Source organism: Chaetodon auriga, chromosome 15 (assembly GCF_051107435.1).
Source record: "Chaetodon auriga isolate fChaAug3 chromosome 15, fChaAug3.hap1, whole genome shotgun sequence".
NCBI classification, from domain to species: domain Eukaryota; kingdom Metazoa; phylum Chordata; class Actinopteri; order Chaetodontiformes; family Chaetodontidae; genus Chaetodon; species Chaetodon auriga.
Window position 1 is genome coordinate 265,001 of NC_135088.1, and position 21,289 is coordinate 286,289.

Genomic DNA, 21,289 nt, shown 5'->3' on the forward strand with positions numbered 1-21,289 from the left:
CGAGACGATGGGACAGGGCTAGCTGGTTAGCATGCTAACTTCAGTAGATCACTGTAACACAATATGTAGACGTCTTTGACCTACAATCTAAACTTATTTCTTCACATTCTGTTGACAATTTTAGTCAATTTTTGAACGTTTTAAACTAAAATTCATATATCTATGAGCAGTAGGAGAGACAGAAAATATTTATTTTTTTCTTTTCTGAGAAACAGAGTGACGGGTTTTTTGTTTACAGATAGCTGCTGAAGGTTGACCTGATGTGCTCTTGTCTTGTATTTAAAAACAAACATGACAGCCAACAGGACAAAGACATCTATCAGGACAAACAGATCAATGGATGACGTCCTCTGCTGGTCTTGTATGACCCAGCTGGCAGCTTATGAATGAGTTTGTATGGGTAAGAAAGCAGGTGATAGGTGAGGGGGGCGGAGCCAGGTGAGAACAGGACCTACAGTTCTACGAGCTAAAACTTTTAGCCAGTTATTTTACAGCCTGAGATTGGGTGAAGTGGGTTTGATTGATATTGACCTCAGACCATCTTGTACAGGTGAACTGTGGTTTGAGGTGTCTGAATCACTGCCCACACCTCTCATTTGTTCAGTGCCTCAAACACCTCTAGTGTTGTGCTCATTGACACCTGTTTCTGCCAGATGGAGAATTAATTTGGGCTTTGAAATAGCACATAGCTGCATAGCTAGCTCACAGCATCCATTAAAAATAGTGACAGAAAAACGTCTCCAAGTGTGGATGAGATGTTTGCAAACACGGGCCAGCTTCCCTTTTTTGGCCAAATAATGAAAAAGATGTTAGAGGGGTGGGAAACCTCTAGCTTGCAGGGTGTATATGGCCCACGAAAACGTTTGATCCAGGCCTCTAGGCAATTCTTAAATACAAAAAACCTATTACTTTTGTCAGTGATCAAAAATAACATAAAATAATAGACTATTTTGTTGAGTGGTCCCTGAACACAACACGCACATAGCGGCTGACATCACTGCATCACGGTGACTGTCAAGAAAACAGAAGTAGATGCAGAGTGTTGTGCTTTCCAAAACAAATGGACAAAAGATAGTTTTTTCACTAAAGTTGCGGCAAGTGCAACTGGAAGGAGGTAACACTGCCTTTTTCCTACTCTGCAAGAACAAAAGCCCACTCTGACGCTGGTGAGTGTGAAAACTCCTTCAGGCATTTAGTGAGAGATTTCAGGATGTGAAAAGTATAAAAGGAACAGAACATATTTATTACACCTTTTAATGTGGAATCAGCTGATGTGCTTGACAACCCACAACGTGAAATCATTGAACTGCAAAGCAACAACCTGCAACTGTGAGCAGTTCTTTTCACACCTGGAAAACCAGCTGCGAGTAGCATCATCATCATCACTACAATTTGACATCAGATGACTCACCAATGAGAAGAAGGTCCAGTCAATGCAGAGGCTAGTGTGATATATGTGTTCAATAATTTAGTATGGCCCTCAAAGGATGTTCCAATAATTGAAATGGCCCTTGAAAGGAAAAAGGTTCCCCTGATTTACACCAAACTTGATTTTCAGTCAAAATTCAGAGATAACTTGTGTAAAGACTTACTGTAAATAACATTTAAAGGGTCAGAACTCATGGCAAGTTCTGTTCACTTTAAATTAATCTAAAAAATGGCAGCCTGTGTAACCTGCAGCCGGATGAAGTTGCAGTTCATGCAGCGATAATGCGCAGCACAGAACCACAGGTCACGCCCTCAGCTGACGTGACACTGAAGTTTACAGTTTGTACTCAGAACACGATTCCTCTGTTTGTTCTTCACCTCTGATTCCTGTGTGTTCAGGGATTTTGCCCTGAGGCAAGGTCTGCTTTAAACAGCAGTTTGAGGTCACTCATTCCTCTGAACTCCAACTTTTTTCCACTTTACATTAATGCGGGACCAGCGCTGAACACGCATGCACACACAGAGAGAAATGTGACAGATTTATTCAAGGCAGCGTTTCTGTTAAAGAACTCCAGACAGCAGTTTTAAGGATTATTCATTCTAATGATTGAATCGGGCACCACATAGACTCTGTGTAGATATTTATACACAGAGGAAACAAATCCACAGATCTTTGGTCCCGTCAATGGAAATATTAGAATACCAGACCAGTGGAATGTGAATGAAAAGTCTCTTTTTTCATTTTTCAGCATTGATCCATGAGTGAATGAACCACAGCCTGATTACCATGACCAGGATCCATGATTAGTCTTCTCTATATCCGCTTCTATCTTTGTAATTACTGACTTAAACTACCCCAGTAGGTACATCTCTGATTTAATTGGTGGCCCTTTGGAGGGGCCCACCTTGTAGGTTGGGAACCAATGAACTAAACTAGCTAACTGAACATAAAGTAGTTCAAACCACCTCCATCTCGAGCAGCTACAACAGTAAAATGCTGCTTTAACATTGATGCATCAGTATCAATAATCTAATAATGTCACATCATTTATCATGAATCATTTATCAGTCAAAAGAGACACTTCACTGCACAAACACTGCTTTTACTTCTGATACTTTTACTACATGAGGCTGATAATACTTCGGTACTTACTGTTGATACCTAATTGCAGGAGACTGAATGCAGGAATTTTACTTGTAATTGAGTATTTTTACACTCATTTATTGATACTTTTACAAGTGATCTGAGTATTTTTTCCACCACTGTCTGTATGAGACAATTACAGGCCTTTTCTTACAAATATATTACATATATTAAATATATTATAGTATTTTTTCATATCTTACGGGTCCATGCAGGCTGGGCATTTGTATGTGACACAATAAAAAACATGACAATAACAACACATACTTGTGCACTATGTTTTTAGTACTCACTCGGCCTTGGCATTAAAGACGTGGGTGGCCCAGCCATCCATGAAGCGTGGATCTCGTGTGAACCAAAGCAACACCATGAGGATGAAGAGCGCCATGACGCTGACCTCTCCAAAACTCATTGGTCCTAAACGCCGATGCTCCTCCCTGATCACTTCGTACGCTGCTCGCTCCTTCTCCGACTGGGCCGCCCCACAACCCCATGTCCTCCGCAGGCTGCAATGGAGGAAAATCCAAATGTGCATTTAATGATTTGAACGTTCAAGTATAGAGGGATAGTTTTGGAAATGTAATCTCAATGTGAAAATGAGGGGATCATGTTCAAGAAACTTAAATTTCACAAGTAATCAGTAACAGCTGTGTAACTTTACCTTGCCACATGCAGGAAGGTGAAAATGACACTGACTGTTTGGTTTGTGTGCTTTGATGAAGCGACTCACTTGCAGCCGATGTAGAGGAACTGCAACCAGAACCAGGCCAGGGTCAGCATCAGCACCATGGTGGGGAAGGCGAACGCAAACCAGGATGCAAAGTTGATCACGTCACCGTTCTGAGGGAAGAGCCTATAACAAACAGCCAGACAGAAAGTGACAAAAATGTTAACTTCACAATAAGAAGTGAAGAAACTGAAGGTCCTCTTTGCTCCTGTTGCTAGAAAATAATTCACAAATAATTCATTGTAAGAATAGGGCCGGGTGTTGATAGCAGTACCTTCTTCTAATAGATATAAATATATTTTTCTACAGTTAACAAAAATGAGTCAACTGTTGCCTTAAGTCAAGCAGCTGAACAAGAACTCAAATACTCTAAAACTGTCCAATGTTTGTTTTGAAGGGAATTTTCTGATCAAAGAATAAGTAAACAAGATTACGATTCTGACCAAACATTCAATGACCGACGTGTTTTAGTGCTACCGAGAAGTAGTACAGGCAGACATTTTCTATCAGTAAAGCAGGGAAAAAAAACGTTGTTTTGGCTTCTTTTGGTACAATACACAGACCTATATGAACCTTTCCATTACCCGTGTTTCTAAAAGAAATTAACCAGCACCAGAAAAGGTTAAGTACACAGCCTTATGTATGACAGTATATGCACTGATGAGTAACATTAAAATCTAAATAACAACCCACAATTCATGTACACACTGGTTTTCAGTTGTTGTTTCTCACTGCTTGTCTGACTGTTATAGCAGTGAGTGTTTGGACAAAGCACATGTTTGTAATTCTGTGAATATGACTTGGATGTAAACATGACACAAGTGTTGTTTCAAGTGGGTCATTTTGTTTGTTTGTGGAGCAGTTATTTCCATCTGTGTCTGTGTATTAGCACTCACTGGCTCATCTGTCCAATCAGAACCAGGTTGGGCCCAGTTCCGGTCAGAGTAGCGATGCCTCCGATGCTAGCAGCGTAGCACACACAGAGCAGGAGTCCTTTGCTCATCCTCTTGCTCTCCTCCTCCTTATTGCTCAGCTCCTCCAACTCCATCTGATAGTAGATGTTCTCCATGGACACTACCACTACCATAGAGATTTTAAGGGATTGATTTGCATATCTTGAATTCTGATCATATTCCAAATAATGCATCAGTTTTTAGATGGATAGATAAATTTTCTTTGGTTCCATAATGAATCTCCTCAGTGGACTCACCAGGCCCACTGTTGGTGCAGTCTGATGGAGGTTTGTCCTGTGGTATGGGTTTGACAGTCTCCTGTCTGCCCATCTGAGCCTCTGACAACATTTTCTGATCAGGGGACATGTTGTCTTGCAGGTTCTTCATATTCTCTGAGTTGCCTTGTGTTAAGGTTGCCCCATTCAGACCTGGGAGGAAACATTCAGAAGTTCAATGTCAGACTAAAGAAAAACGGCAAATGGCACTATAGATGGCAATTTAATTTGGTCTCGGCTCAGATTGGCGGGTCTATTAGACACTTTGAAATAAATTCAAGCTGCTCCAGTTTACCGTTCTCCAGGAGGTTTGGAGGAGCAGTTTGCGGGATGGTGCTGGTTTTCTCCTCATGTTCCATGTGTAGAACAACACTCTTTCTCTGGCTCTTGGAGGAGGATTCAGCATCTACATTACTGTTGAGCTGGTCCAGGATGGCCTGGACAATGGGTACCATCATGGCAGTGGTGGCCGTGTTGCTGATCCACATGGACAGGAAGGCTGTCACTCCCATGAAGCCCAGCATCAACCTGGGAGAGGTTGTCAAAAATGTGATGATGCTACAAGAATCCTCATCAACAAATGACCAGAGAGTCAACCAGTGTGGCAAATGAACCTCGACATAAGTCTGGGGAAACAGTAAAGAAATTTAGTCCTGCAAAGACTGTAAGTTTGAAGCCTCATATTAGCTTTGATTGAGCTTTAGAAATCATTTTTACACAGAGCGAGGACTGTGGATTTTGTCCTCCATCATATTCAGTATAATCATATTAGAAGAGGCCCACACAGCCACAACAGACACGAGAAATTCTTACAGTGACCAACAACTGTGTACATATGGGTTGTGTTGTGTTAAGATAGACTTGAAAGAACAGGTGAATCTACTGGTATGTTCCCAAAATTAACATTTTGTAATTAACTGTTGTATGTATCCATGCTTTTAGTTATACTAGCAGTATGGCTCCTGGGATTGCAGTCTCTCTGTCGGTCTGCCAGTCTAACACATGAAAATTGTACTCTTCAGAAGATGAATCCTAATTACTCTGGTGGTGCCTTGACTTTTCACCTAGCACTACCAGCAGGTACAAATTTCCACTTATCCTCCATGTCATTCATGGCATAATTCCCTTGAGAACTGATTCCAGTCAGCTTTTCACATAACTCAGGCTTAGATGAAGAACATTCTATGCTAAACACAACATTAAATGCTAAATGTCAGAATGCTAATGTTAGCATTAATTTCAAAGACAGAGGGACTGACTGAGACATGACTGAGGGAAAGTTGATGAGCATCATGGTTCAAAATCAGGGATTTTTCATGTTTTGAAAAGTCAAAACAATAGCTCTACACTTACATGTGTGTTTCAATACATTCATTGTGTGCTTTTATTATGGGCACATTTATCATAATTCCTGTTTGCAACTCAAACAGTGATCATGGTACAGTACAGGGCAGGAGACCCAGTGACTCACAGGGCAGGCCTGACCCCGAGCAGCAGCAGTACTCTGAGCGCGATGCGTTTGTGTAGGTTCCAGTGCTCCACGGCCACGGCCACCATCAGCCCCCCCACAAACAGCATGTTGGTGTCCTTCAGGTACTGCATACACACCTGAGCCACAAGAAAAACAGTGTACAGAACAAATAATATCAACACTTCAGTTCTGTTTTGGCAGTTATATTTTCACTAATCTATTTCATGTCCAGAACCATAGAATAGAACCTTTATCCACCTAATGTAATACATACACACTATATCTACAGTGTTAGTAATACAAAGACTGTATCATACTGCGTGGCTGTAGTACCAGCTGTAGTACAGTGAGTGTGTGTGTGTCCAGTCTTACGGCTCTGGACTCCATGATGCCGAGGACAGGGAACAGGATGGTCGGCAGCAGCGCTGTCACTGGCAGGGGCAACACCTCAGTGCACCAATATACCGCCATGAGGGCTATGACGTAAGCACAGGCCGCCTCCTACACACCCGCATGCACACGCACACACGCACACACACACACACACACACACACACACACACACACGACACTTTATGAATTATAGGCTCCTGATTCCACTACACCTCATCCTTCTAATCTTGGGTAAAAATGGTGAAGAAAACCTGAACTGGTACTAAAAATGTCCTCTGTGACTGTTATATTATATATAGAACCTCAAAATTCTTAAAAATACAAACATACTCTTCCAATCAGCTAATCTGATGTGTTTTCACTAACACATCAGATTTTATAAACTCTTCATATGTTTTGTGTGTAAAAAGCTTAAATGTTTGGTCTATAAAATCTCAGAAAATAGTGAAAAAACTTACATGCCATTTTCTTAGATTTAAAATATATAGTAAGCATGATAATAACAATAATAACAATTAGTACCAAACATCCCAAAAAGCAGAACACATTAAAGGCATTTAGCAGCAAGTCTGCATGTACACATCAGTGATACAACAGTTTTTAGGTGGTAAATAAATGTAACACAGTCATGGACAGATTAAAAAAACTCCTAAAAAATACCTCAATCATCCCATAAAATCCACACAACACTGCTTAAACTGACCATAAATTAAGTTATTAAACATTTAATCTTAAGTGTGAGAGCAGACAAAAATAACATTTGGGAGTTTCTGATGTGATTCAGCTGTTTTAACCCTTAAAGTTGCTGATTTAATCACAGTCCCACTTAAATCTGAATATGAAAGGAGTGGGAGGAATTTATTAAAGTTTGAAGGGGCTCTGACATCAGCATTCTTCTTTCAAGTTCTTTCATGGTGTGAGTCAGTCTGAGACTTTGGAAAGATAAAGACTCTCTGTCTCATCTGTAGTCCAACCACGGTGTTGTTGTGTAATCTATGAAAGTGCAGAAACAAAAGCTGTTTTTGTAGAAAGTGGGAGAGGTGCTGACACAACCTCGTGCTGTGAGCTCTGAGCTTAAATGTCACTGTCTGTCAACTGTGTGCACGAGGATTTACAACCAGCCTGGTCACCTGACAGCTCATTCACCTGCTGGACTCCAGAATCCAGCTGAGATGACAAAGAGTGAAGGTTCTCATAACCAACAAGGCTCACTGAGGTAGACTGTAAAAAAGAGCTGAAGCATCTGTGTGTGCTGGACCTCTACATGTAAACAAACCCTCCAAACCATTTCACGTCTTACTAATTACTTAAAGGTACAACAAGGAGATTTAGCAAACGAGACCATCGGCAAGAAGATTGACCATTTCTATATTTATTCTTAATCTTTCATATTCACATTGTCATCAAGGTCTGATTCACAGCAACTTTAAGCAAAAGTAATGATACCACAGTATAAAAATACTCTCTTACAGGGAAAAGTCCTGCATCCAATACTCCACTACATCTTAGAGGTAAAGATTGCACTTTTTCCTCCACTACATTTGTCTGACAGCTTTAGTTACTAGTTACCTTTCAATGTTTGTGATAAACTGAAGGATGAAGTGTTGCTTTCTTCTTAAACTATTTGAAAAAGCCTCTTGTATTTGTAAAATGCATCATCACAAAGCTGAAAACAGGCCGTTTCTGAGCTCATGAAAAGTGGACTTTTTGGAGATACGTGGTTCTCACAGTACAGTGATGTTTCAAACATAGAATATAAAGCATTGCTGTAGATTAAACCAGCCAACAGTCTATAAAGTAGTTAACATGAAAACTATAAACATCTACAGCAGTAAAATGCAGCACACACATTAATTCAGCAGTAATATTAATCCAAAAACGTCAGATATATCAATGGAACACTGACAGGGAACTAAGTACTTTTACTTTCCATATTAAAGTACGTGTCACTGATAATACTTACATACTTTGACCTAAGTAAGGTTTTGAATGCAGGACTTTTACTTGAAGTATTTTCACACTGTGGTATTAGTGCTTTTAACTTAAGCAAAGGATCTGAATACTTCTTCCACCACTGGACATCATCCAGAGACGCTTCCTCCAAAGTACTTTGTTTTATATAAAGCATGTGTGAAGCTGCATGTGAGAACAGAGGGAGGACAGTAAAACAATGAAGTGAAACAACCCGCTGCATAGATATTTTTTTTCTTCATGAAGGCTGCTGGGAGCCTGCTGAGCTGATGACAAAAGATGAGTCTGTCTAAACACACTGTCTCTATTTATCTTAACTTTCATTCACGTACAGACAAAGACACCTATAGAGTTACCTAAGAGTTATTCAGACACACACACACACACACACACACACACACACCTGCTGTGAAGATGAATCTATGAAGTGTGGATTTCTGGGAAAAGTTACGGGAGCCTTTTATGAACAGGAACTGCAGCTCTAATGTTCTTTTATACTTTTTAAATCACCAGTTATGGAATGTAACTAAGTATATGTACTCAAGTACTGAACTTAAGTTCAATTTCACGCCTAACGGCTAACCTGGCTAACCTGGCTAGCGCGGCCCGTCAGATTCCACCAAAGCTAGCCGTCTACAACAGCAGTGTGGAAGCAGCAATCCGGAGATTTTGATTGTAGTTGATTCTGTCAATAGGTATTTGGTATTTACTGTCTCTCCGGTGGCAAGGTAGTCGACTTAATTGAACTCATTCCGACTATCATTGACCTACACCCCACTGTTAACATTGCTTTAACGCACGTGGGAACGAATGATGTCATGATGAGAAATTCCAGCAAATTGCATACAGACCTCGAGTCTCAGTGCTATACAATTGAGAGTATGGGAAAACATTGTGTGATGTCTGGCCCCATTCCAACTCCCTCCAAAAGCCATGAACGTTTCAGTCGACTTTTCAGGCTACATCACCGGTTAAAAAACTTCTGCTCTGCTGCAGGATATGACATTATCTCTAACTTTGATTACTTTTGGACTAACTCAAGCCTGTACCGAGCAGATGGTGTACACCCCAACAAAAAGGGCACAAAACAGCGGACCACAAATTTTATAAACTTTATAGCATTCTCATCCTGAAATGCACTACGGCAAGACTCAGTCCAGACCTCTGTGTCCCCCTCTAACACTTCAAGCAGCAGAATTGAGCGCAGATGGCGCAAGACCAAACTGCAGGTTGATTATATTATGTATAAGGACCTGCTCTGTGAATACAACAAAGAAATGAAAAATCCAGACAACTGTATTTTTCCCAAATAATTTCTGAAAATTCAAACAATTCTAAAGTGATGTTTGGCACAACTGATAAATTGGTTAATCCGCGTAGACCAATCCTTGCTGAGCTCCACTCCTTAGAGAAATGTAATGAATTTGCCACATACTTTAAATCTAGAATTTCCATTAATAGAAATGTAATTGTGGCTTCCTCTGCTGGTGGGTGTGACCTCTCCTCTTCCATTCAGTGTCATACTGCCAGCACTCTTTCCAACTTTGCTCTGATTGAGTCTAATGAGCCACAACATGTGCTGCAGCAGCTCAGCTCTGCAACATGTGCTCTTGACCCAATGTCTACTAAGTTATTCAAAAATGTATTTAGCTGTTTGGTAGAAGATGTCTTTGAGATGGTTAATGCTTCTCTGCATTCTTCCCTTCATGTCTCAAACATGTTATTGTAACACCACTGTTTAAAGAATAATCTTAACCCACTTGTGTTTGAGAATTACAGACCAATATAAAGTTTTGGTACTCCTCGACCTCAGTGCAGCATTCGACACTGTGGACCATGCCATTCTTCTTTAGTGCCTTGAAAACTGTCTTGGCCTTAAAGGCGCCATTTTATAGTGGTTTTCTTCATATCTCACAGGAAGATCATTCTCTGTGTCCATTAGTAATTGTAAATCTGGTGAGGTCGGCATTCCACACGGAGTCCCTCAGGCGTCAATTCTAGGTCCTTTGTTTTTTAACTTGTACATGCTTCTGCTTGGGTCCATAATACAACAATATAATATTTCATATCAATCGTATGCCGATACTGATAACCTTAGCCCAGTAAACGACCTCATCCAGTGCATCACAGATATCAGATTTTGGATGGCGAAGAATTTTTTACAGCGTAATCATGATCTCAATCATGAAAACAGAGATTCTGTTAGTTGGACCAAAGGCTTTGTGGAATGAAAATAAATCTTTAACTCCTCTGTCTGTAAAACCATGTGATCATGTCAAGAACTTGGGTGTAATTTGCTGATCTTAACTTCCAGAAGCACATCTCTAATATTTCCAATACTGCCTTTTATCACCTCAGAAATATATCAATAATTAGATCCTTCTTGTCTCAGTCAGGCTCTGAAAAGCTGGTTCACGCTTTTATTTCCAGAAGGCTGGACTACTGTAATTCACTTTTTGCTGGACTGACAAGGCAGACATTAAATAAACTCCAGCTTATTCAAAATGCAGCAGTGAGAGTTTTAACAAAAACGAAAAGGTCTGATCACATAACTCCTATTTCATCTCCTCTTCACTGGCTCCCAGGAAAACAAAGAGTTGATTTTAAAATACTTCTTATTAGGATTGAGCCGGATACTTTTTTACGGTGGCCGGGAGGTGCAAACCAACATCACAAAATCTGAGACAATTTAACATTTTGGAAAACAAATTAACAAGACGTGAAACACATTTACAAGTGCCGAGACAAATTTACAAGTGGCGAAACAAATTTACATTTTGGAAAACAAATTAACAAGACGTGAAACACATTTACAAGTGCCGAGACAAATTTACAAGTGGCGAAACAAATTTACATTTCAGAAAACAAATTAACAAATACAATCTACCGGAAAGGGAACGTCCCAAATACGGGGTTGACCCGGAAGTGATAACGGGAGCGGGTCAGTTCGATTTGTTGATGTTTTCAATAGACGGAGATGGACAGAGACCGAGTCATGTTTTGCCTGTTTTGTGGCAAACACATGAGCCAATTAACACGGTTTTGTTTTTCGTGTACTGTATGCACTGCTCTAACATATCTGGTCCGCCGGTCTGGTCCATGCCTCTTAAACACTGTAACGACCGACCACACGAAAAACAAAACCGCGTTAATCGGCTCATATGTTGTCCACAAAACGGGCAAAACATGACTCGGGTCGTTTCTCAATACCAAGTACGCCAAGTTCGGACTTACGAACTTGACAGTTCGGACTTAGCAAGTTCGACCTGGGAGTACAGTCTCTCCAGGACGGGAGGACGCAGGATGGTCATTCTGCAATAGATGAGATGCAGACTTTTTAATTGGAACAGTACTTGGGCTCAGACTGATGACGTTTCTCAAGTACACAAGAACACAAGTACAGAGAAGAACGCATATTGAGAAAGGCCTTCGGTCTCTGTCCATCTCCGTCCATTGAAAATGTCAACAACTTGAATTGACCCGCTTCCGTTATCACTTCCGGGTCAACCCGGTATTTGGGACGTTCCCTTTCCGGTAGATTGTATTTGTTAATTTGTTTTCTGAAATGTAAATTTGTTTCGGGAATTGTAAATGTGTTATGGTAATGTAATGTTGTTTTATGATATGTAAAAATGTTTTCCAAAACGTAATTTTGTCTCACAGTTTGTAATGTTGGTTTGCACTTCCCGGCCACCGTACTTTTTTCAGACGAGTATCTGTTACAGATAAAGCATTTTTGATTAGTACGAACATGATACGAGTAAAGCTCGTCACTATCCGTGCTCGTGCTGAAGGAGAATCCTCATTGGGTAACTGACTGTCTTCACGCTCTGTGATTGGCTAGTCACACACAGCGCCCGCCCCTCCCTACACAGACACGTCTGTAGCTCACGTTGCTCTCTTCAGTGCTCCTTAGGTTTTCTTCAGCTCGCCTCTATTTCGGTTTGTGTGATATTTGAAGTTACTTGGTGAACTTGTTTCGTAACGTACTCGGTGGCTGAAAACGGCTCGTGTCGCGTCGGTCACTGCCTCCAGTTGTTTTTTTTTTTTGTTTTTTTTTACCGTCTGCTTGCTCTTAGTTTGGCTGCTGATATAAAGTCAGTTGGAGAACTTTGCTCGTACTGAACGCGGTGCTTTTGAGAAGAATACAGTGAACAAGGCTGACATATTATTTCCCTGTTTGCATCACTGGATGTTTGCATGAATCACACAGATCATTAAAAAATAAACAGTCTTACAGACCACTTACACACATACACACATATAGCTGAACACGCAAAGTAGCCTATATTAATATTTTTATTGGATATCAATTTCAGACTTGAAATAATGTACCCATTTAAGCCCCACCCATTTCCATTAGGCCCCGCCCACTCCGAGTACAGATGGGGATACAGATGCAGATAGTGGTGTCCTCGCTCATCCCTACTTCTTAATGTTTTTAAATGTCTCAATGGTCTGGCTCCTTCCTGTGTTGTTGACATGCTCACTGAGTACACACCAGAGAGATCACTTAGATCATCACATAAAGGTCTCCTCATACCTAAAATCAATTCTACATCAGCTCATGGTGCTTTCAGTCATTATGGTCCAACTCTCTGAATTCTCTTCCACATGAACTACGGTCTGCCACAACAGTGTTCTCTTTTCTTCGCAAGCTTTTAGTTAGGTTTTAAGTGTACATTTTATTTTATTTTTTTGGTAATTGGTATTATTATTGTTATTATCTCCCTTCTTAGAATAATGATAATAATAATAATACCTTCTTATCCTGTTTGTTTTTATCATGTTCTTTTTATCTATGTTGTTCTGCTTGTTTTTATATGTAATACTTTATTATCTATGTTACTTATGTATCTTGAAGCACATTGAGTTTACACTTGTCATATGAAATGTGCTATATAATTAAAGCTGAATGAATGAATGAATGATTTTTGAGGTACTTTTAAGTATTTATTTAAGTATTTGCATTTTTCAAGTTTCTTTCAACTTCTAACACCACTACATTTACTTCAATTATGATGTGTTGTTATAGATTAAACTACCCATCAGTATATAAAATTAATAGTATTATCCAATAATATTATTTATATTATTCTCAATAGGACCATTCTACATGACGAGCACTTTCACATGTGGTACTTTGCGTCTTTTGATGCAAATACTTTGTTCTTTTCCTGAAGTAAAGTTTTGATTGCAGGACTTGCAGGGATTTTACTTCTAACAGAGTATTTCTACAGTGTAGAACAGATGTGAGTACTTCTACTGTGTGTCAGGAAGTGAAAATGGAGATTAAAGTCACTCTGGACTGTGATGTGTTCAATGTTGTGATATTTTCTTTTCCAAACAACTTCTCAGTAACTTATGACTGAACTTTTAAACCATCTGCACTCTGTTTGTCAATCAGTGACAGAAAACTCTGAACTCAACCATCCAAACAACAGGAGGAAAATGAGGAAGAATCAGAAGCTCAGATTTGTTAGTCTGATCAGTCTAACAAACCAGCAGACCAGTTTCACTGAGGAGTTAGAAGTAAACTGGTTAATCTGACTGCTCACACAATGTCAGTGGCAAAATGTAACTAAGTCCATTTAGTCATGTACTATGCTTCGGTACAACTTTGAGGCACTTGTACTTCACTTGAGTATTTCTATTTTGTTCTACTTTAAATTTGCACTTTACTATTGTGCTGCTGTTCTTAGTTGCAGGTTATTTCAGATTCACCTTATAAATATGAAATATATTTAACTAAGACATTTCAATGAATGTGTATAGATAAAACTACATGTACTAGTATATAAAGTAATTAAAGTTAAATTAGCTCCACATTCACATGAATGCATAAAAATTGTAATCAATAATAATAATATTATTAATAATTCACATATATATATAAAATGTGTGTGTGTGTGTGTGTGTGTGTGTGTGTGTGTTATTCTGAAATGGGCCAGCATATAGTGACCTCTTTTACTTTGGGTGTTTAAACCAATCAAATCCCGTGTGTGCACACGTACTCGGCCAATAAAGCCGATTCTGATTCTGATTTTAAAGGTTTGGTGTGTCGGATGGAGAGCTGCTGGCAGAAAGTATGCTTTCATTCATGTATAATCACCTGAAAACTAGAATGACAGTGTTTTTGTTACCTTAGAACCTATATATCTATAGAGAGAGTGGGTCCTTCTTCATGGAGTCAGCCATGTTGCGCCGCCATGTTTCTACAGTAGCCCAGAACAGACAAACCAAACACCGACTTGAGAGAGCTTCTTTCATGTTTTTCAGAGTTTTGCGGCCACTGTGGGATCTCCTACACTAAAATTTTGTACTACTATTTTGTACTTTGTACCTAAACTAACTTGTTCCTACACTGGTCAGTTAAACTGGTCTGTGCTGAGTAAACAGGTTATTTATACTGGTAAGAGTTCTTTAAACAGGCAACTTCACTTAGTGGTCAGTAAACTGTTAACATTAACTGATTATTGTTCACCAAACTGCTTATTTAAACTGGTAAGTAGTCTGGTCAACAGACTGTAACTGTTACAATAAATGGTCTACGATCACAACTGCTTATTGTTCTGAAAACGTAATAGTCAGACTGATTAGTACTCAGTAAACTGGTAGCTTGAACTGGTCAGTGTTAAGTAAACTGGTTATTTAAACTGGTGAGAGCTCTTTAAACTGGCAACCTTAACTGGCTGTTGTTTAGCAAACTGGCCATTTAAACTGGATAGTATTAAGCAAACTGTTCAACTTCAACTGGTGGACACTGAAATGGCCAGTGCTCAGTCAGCTGGTTATTTAGAGTGGTTATTGCTCAGTAAACTGGTAAATTGAAATGGCCAGATTTTTTTAACCAGGTAAATTGAGGTGGTCATTTCTGGTCCGAGGTCTGGTTAGTAAACTGGTCAGTGAACTGGTCTCACCGTGGTGCTGACAGCGAGCGGCAGCAGGATGAAAGGGCTGCAGACGAGGACGACGATGCCCTTCAACCTCCAGACCTGCTGCAGCATTTTCACTCGCAGAGGAAGAACCGACATGGTTGATGATGGTGAAGAAGAAGATGAACAAGAAAATGATGATGATGAGTAAGTCTAACTGGCTGTCAGAGAACAACCGTATTGAAGACTGTTCTCTCTCCTAACTACTCCCAGTCTGCCTGCAGCCCTATTTCTCTCTCTCTCTCTCTCTCTCTCTCTCTCTCTCTCTCCCCCCCCCTCTCACATTTGTGATGCATTTCACAGTCGACAAAATAAATATTAACTTAATGCGAGTTACCACACACACACACACACACACACACACACACACACACACACACACACAGTGTCCCTGTAGACTTGCCTAAACTCTCTGCAGAGTAAACACAGAAGAGGAAATTGGATCTCCTGTATGTGTCGGACTGAACTCGCTTTTTATCTGCAGGAAGATAGTTGAAGTTCACAGTTTGTACTGAGGCAGAAATGTCAACTGTGAGATGATGATTATGAATATTCCAAACTGCAACCATAAACCTGAAGCACTGAGTTACTACTTGCTTTGTAGGAAGACATTCAAGTAATTTTAGGTTTTATGATCAGAAATGATCATTTCATGAGTGCATATCAATTCTTGGTGTTGAAGTCCACATCCAGAATTCTGATTTTGATTTTTAAGTCTTTAAGAAGCCACAGTCTTCTCTTCACCAAATCTAACAATATCTGCTTTAGAACAACAATATTAATAATGAATTAATAACAATAATGCACCTGTATGAATAACTGATTTATCCTCTGCCGGGTCTAAAATTAGATCTAATATCAACAAACTAATGACCCATTTTTATATGTCAAATAAAAAGTAATACCCATTGGACCAGACAACTGCATACATTCACCTGGATCTAATAATCAGTGTTTTGGGACATTTTAACAAGACAAAAAAAGCTTGAAGAGCATATTTCAACTTAAGAAAATTTCAAAAACTTGACACAAAATGAAAAAAGTACAAAATAAGATATAACTTTATTCATCTCAAAGGAAATATTTGTGCCAAAGCTGCTTGATATACACAGTGAAATTAATACTTGTATATAGAAGTTAATCTAGATATGTAGTATAATAAAATATGTAAACAGACTCAAATAAAATTGAATAAAATAGATATAATTAATGTAACAACAAGAACAAGAACAAGAACAACAATAATAATAATAATAGAAAGTAATGGAAGCACAGGGCACTGGTTCCAATGCAAGCATAGAACATAGAAAGATAAACTACGAACTGTCAATGAAAAATGAAAATACTGAGAGACTCAGGAAACTTGTTATATTATCACCCAACATTACAAACTACAGTCAGTGCCAAATATATTTCCATTCTGTATCACATCCAGTTGATTATTTTCACACCAAAAAGCAAATGATTTCTGATCGAGCTGTTCAGTTGAATCTTTCTCCTCTCTGACTCTGAGAGTGAAGGTAAGTACTTTATTTCTTTAGCTAACATTTCAGTGATAAGTGTGGCAGTTTGAATGCTTAAACCCTGATAGATCAATGACAGATGTGCTGCTCCCTCACTTCGCCTGACTGTGAAGTGAGTTTATCCTCTGCTGCCACCCAGTGTACAAATGAGGCTGTGCATTTAATTCAATTTCTTTTCACATTTCTTTTCTTTCCTACCCTAACCCTAACCCTTTTTAACATTGTAAGACACATTAATCACCATTTCTGCAGATATGTCAGTGGTAGCCAACTGGTGCATTCTTTGCTGCAGTCCGTTGGCGAGATGTGCTCAAAGCAATGAAGTGACAGATTAAGAAATACAAACACAGGACAACAAAAGCAACAAAATCAGCAGCTACAAGACAGCACGCAAGTCATGCAAAGCAACAGGAAGTTTCAAAACAGTGACACCAGCACAGTGACCACATGCAGCCGCACAGTGCAGTGCGACAGAAAATCAAGAGCTGTGCCGCTACTAACCACATTATTCACACATCAGCCATATAGAGCAATGACACGTTGTATAACATGTTAACAATCAATAGTATTGATCGTAGTAAGATTTGAATGGAACTAATTTAAAAGTTGATAAAATGTTCATTGAACATGTACAGTAAGTACCACAGTACAGTTTGTTTGGGAATATTTATTTTTATACTACATAATGTGCATAGTCTTTTATCATTTTATAGTCTATTCTCGTTTTTTATTCTGCCATTATAACAGGGGAATTTCCCCAGTGTGGGATAAATAAAGTCTTATCTTAATAAAATGCATACAGAGCAGGGAGTTTTTTTCCCTCACAATAAATTTTGAGTTTCATCACAATTCACTTTGCATTCCCTGTGATCCACAGAGAAGAGCTGAACAGTATATTTTATAGTTGCCTGTTTTGCATTATTTATCAGACAGCTGCTGGTTGTGACCACAGTGCTCGTCCGTGCATTTGTTTAGTCAAAATGGGGACATCTGCTGCCAATTCATTGGTATTGCATTTGTACGGAAAGACTTGAAATGCGGGACCCCATGAGTTAAATATATATGTGATCCCGCTGCTGTCATTCTTGATACTCTGCTTGATTTTGATCTTAATATAAGAACTGACCATGGTGTCTCTTGTATTCAAAATCAATCTCACCAACTTCATGGTGTTTGGTTCATTGATAATGTTAAGCAGTATGCTAACTGATTTTGTTTGTTGGTTTGTTTTGGTTGTGTTTTCCATGGTGTAATCTCAGCATCATTGTAAATGAGGGTTGCCCTCAATGATCTCTCTGAGAATCTAAATAAAAGGTCGAATCTGAACTGTCCAGATGTTTTCTGTGGTCAAGGTCAAGAGGGCATGTATATGAACGTTTGTTTGTGTGCAGCTGGCAAATGTATCTGTTATTACTAGAAGGAGGAGTTGGATGTTTTTTCCCTTATTAACAGACTGTGATAGTCGTCTCCCCTCCATACTTGAATGTATTTAGGATCATTAATAGCACATTCATGATGATGGTGTTCCAAACCATAACAGTCCCCTCTCATCTGGTTTCAGACTTTACACCACATGTTGGAACCTGAAGAAAATACCCCAGATTGTTCTCACAAAGTTGGAAGAACACTTTTCCATAAATTATTACTTTATCATCATCTGACGTGGAAAGCTTCCAACCACACGTTGAGCTGTGTTTCGTCCAGCAGTCTAAATGTCTGAACTCTTCACTGTGTTTAGTTCGGTTCACTCTTTTTGCCTGGCATGGGAAAATAGTTTTGCAGCACACCAAAAACATGGCTGGATGTGTGTCATTGTGTTCATTTGAACTAGGACATCACCCCCGTAAATAAACAGATTCCGTCTGCAATATTTACCTCGTATTATGGAGACTGACGTATTTTGAATCGAACCTCTTTACCTTTTCTGGACTTCAGATTGACAAGAAGTCGCAGTGACTGCTGCAGTCCTGTAGCAAAACCAGCATGATCAAGGTGAACAGAGGCAAAGAAAGGACCCTGTTTGTTACAGAGCAACATTGTGGGGGCGTTAAGCTGGAACCAGGCAGTCAGAACAAGATAAATACACGCCCACTCTCTCTGCTGAATGTATGTGTAAAGCGCCATGAAGGCCCAAAGCTGAAGGACGATTCAGTCAATCTGGAACACTGAGACTCACTTTCAGTCCACCATGAAATTAGTCCTAACGGCAGAATTGAGCCTTAAATTCTAATTAATAATTCTAATTAGGTGATTCCTAATGTAACATACAACACAACACAGAGAGTATTTTGGAGACAGTTTATTCTGTCACAGTAACTAACCTACTACTAGAAATAAAACAGCTGACTTTGAGAAAACTTATGAATGAATTTGATTGTATCTAAAATGAGATAAAACTTTATTGATCCCACACCAGGGGAATTCACACTCGAGAAACCCGTCCTCACCAGGAGAATGGCAGCATAGATCGACTTTGCAAGGTGGTTATTACGTCCTGTATTTACATTTATTGTTAGGCGCTGACTTCTTGTGGCTGGTGTAATTTTGACAGCAGCAAAGTAGGTGAGGTAGTGTAAAGAGCAAGAAAGTCTGCGTTTGGAGGAAGGAAGGGTGGATGGATGGGTCAAACAAACACAGGACTTTCACAGTGCTGTTTGTGGCCCGTGTGAAATTGAAAGTCAGTGTTGTGTTATGTTAAATCACACAGAAATGGTATTGTAGTTATTTTAATTCATGATCTTTTCCTAAACCTCACCAAGTAGTTTTGATTCCTAGTCCTACGCAAAGTGTAACCGTTTCACAACAGTAACAATTTGAGGACAAAGGTCCAGAATGCCTGTCACTGGTACTCTCCAACAGCAATATATTTTGATTTGGGAGTCATTGTCAGTCAAGCTATTCGCTTGTTTAGGTATGAGGATGTGTTGGCTCAAGACTCAAAAGCAAAGGAAATAAAGTGATTGAGTTATAAATAAAATTGAAACAAGATAAAAATCGGACAAAAATATAATGGATGTAAAATAAAAATAAAAGCTCTATACGCTATACAAACCTTTCACTTACACAGATATGACCATGATGAAGAATCTTACAATCTGAGAGTCTGACTCCTTATTTTTCATTCTGTTGTGACCACGGATAAAGTCATGATCGGTCCAGGGTTGATTATTAACCAGTCAACAGGGGGGCAGCGGTTGTAGAGCTCAGCCACTCCGCTGTCCAGCCTACAGAAGGTTGACCATACCTGTCTTTACTCTTATTTTATTCATTTCTTCCTTTTAACCCCTTTGGTTTCTCTTCATCTGTCTCCACACCATACACAGGCCAGGTGAGTTCGGGCCATCATTTTTGGCTCTGTTCTATGTCAATGAAAGAAATTTGATGCCAAACAGTTTCAATGCTGCTAAAATAATCTGTACTTCTGTACAAACATATAATGAGTCACAAAGAGTGTTTTGAATTGCACTCACATAGAGAAGATGCAGCATCATAGATCTCATAAATACAGATTGTGTGTATGAGTGTATATGATCACATACAGGGTTGGTAGATTCACGTAGTTCATGCAGTTCAGTGTATTCTCTGTTGTGTATTCAGAGTATTGCAGCTCAGCCAAAAAAAGGTTCTGAAACAGTAACCTTTACTCTGCTGGTAAACACAGCAGCCATATCTGAAATTATGCTAAACCTAAAAGACAGATAGATGGTTACGCTGATAGAAACCATCACTATGAAAAACAATACTGACGTTTTAACAGTCCTGGCAGTTTTTTGGCAGACAAAACTCAATATCACTCTACCACCGATTTCTATCAGCTTTGAACTTTGAGATTAATGCTAACATACTATGCTAAGATACATGCTAACATTAGCATGCTAACAAGCTGGGATGTTCTGAAGTGCATGAATAGTATTGTTTCCTGTTATTTTAGCAGATAAATGTAGCCTTTGTTAGGCTGAATATGGAGGAATTAAGGGCTCTATCCCCAAAATTCTGCATTTAACTCATGATGACATCATGGTTGTCGGAGTATATATTTTCAAGTGGTCATTAGTCCTTGAAAATAGCCATTTTCAAAATGTTTTAATTTGAGGATAAGCCTCTGAGATGCAGCTCCATATTTTCAAGGGTGTCTGCAGAAACAAACAATGAAAAACACTGCAGGATGTGAATACTGGACACCCAGTTAAACTGCAGTTTTTTCTGCATTCTGTCTGGACATACCTATTTATTACATGGAGTTACAGGTTAAGATTATCATCTGCTGCTGTAAGGATTCAGTGTGTCTTGTATGATTTGCTCTTTGGTTCCCAGTTCACAAACACAAATTTCAATTACATGCCATCTAATGGACAGAAGAGATTAATCTTATCAATCTCATCATTAGATAAAAATGTGTGATGTGTCGTGGTAATTTTTTATAGTAAATTTGATGCTGTCTCTGTGCTTTTCAGGTTGGTTGTTTGGAA

General features: G+C 39.2%; 1 protein-coding gene across 1 annotated transcript in view; it reads right to left on the reverse strand.

The window, feature by feature from the left end:
• slc13a5a (solute carrier family 13 member 5a) overlaps window positions 1–15,506 on the reverse strand; it is a 20,752-nt gene extending 5,246 nt beyond the window's left edge. Inside the window, exons 1-8 of the mRNA XM_076749641.1 lie at window positions 15,283–15,506; window positions 6,371–6,499; window positions 5,999–6,135; window positions 4,823–5,055; window positions 4,510–4,680; window positions 4,196–4,379; window positions 3,303–3,425; window positions 2,866–3,078 (exon numbers count right to left, since the gene is read on the reverse strand). Of these exons, the coding sequence (XP_076605756.1) occupies window positions 2,866–3,078; window positions 3,303–3,425; window positions 4,196–4,379; window positions 4,510–4,680; window positions 4,823–5,055; window positions 5,999–6,135; window positions 6,371–6,499; window positions 15,283–15,396 (1,304 nt within the window). The 5' untranslated portion in view covers window positions 15,397–15,506. The remainder of the gene's footprint in view (window positions 1–2,865; window positions 3,079–3,302; window positions 3,426–4,195; window positions 4,380–4,509; window positions 4,681–4,822; window positions 5,056–5,998; window positions 6,136–6,370; window positions 6,500–15,282) is intronic.
• Between the last annotated feature and the right edge of the window lie 5,783 nt (window positions 15,507–21,289).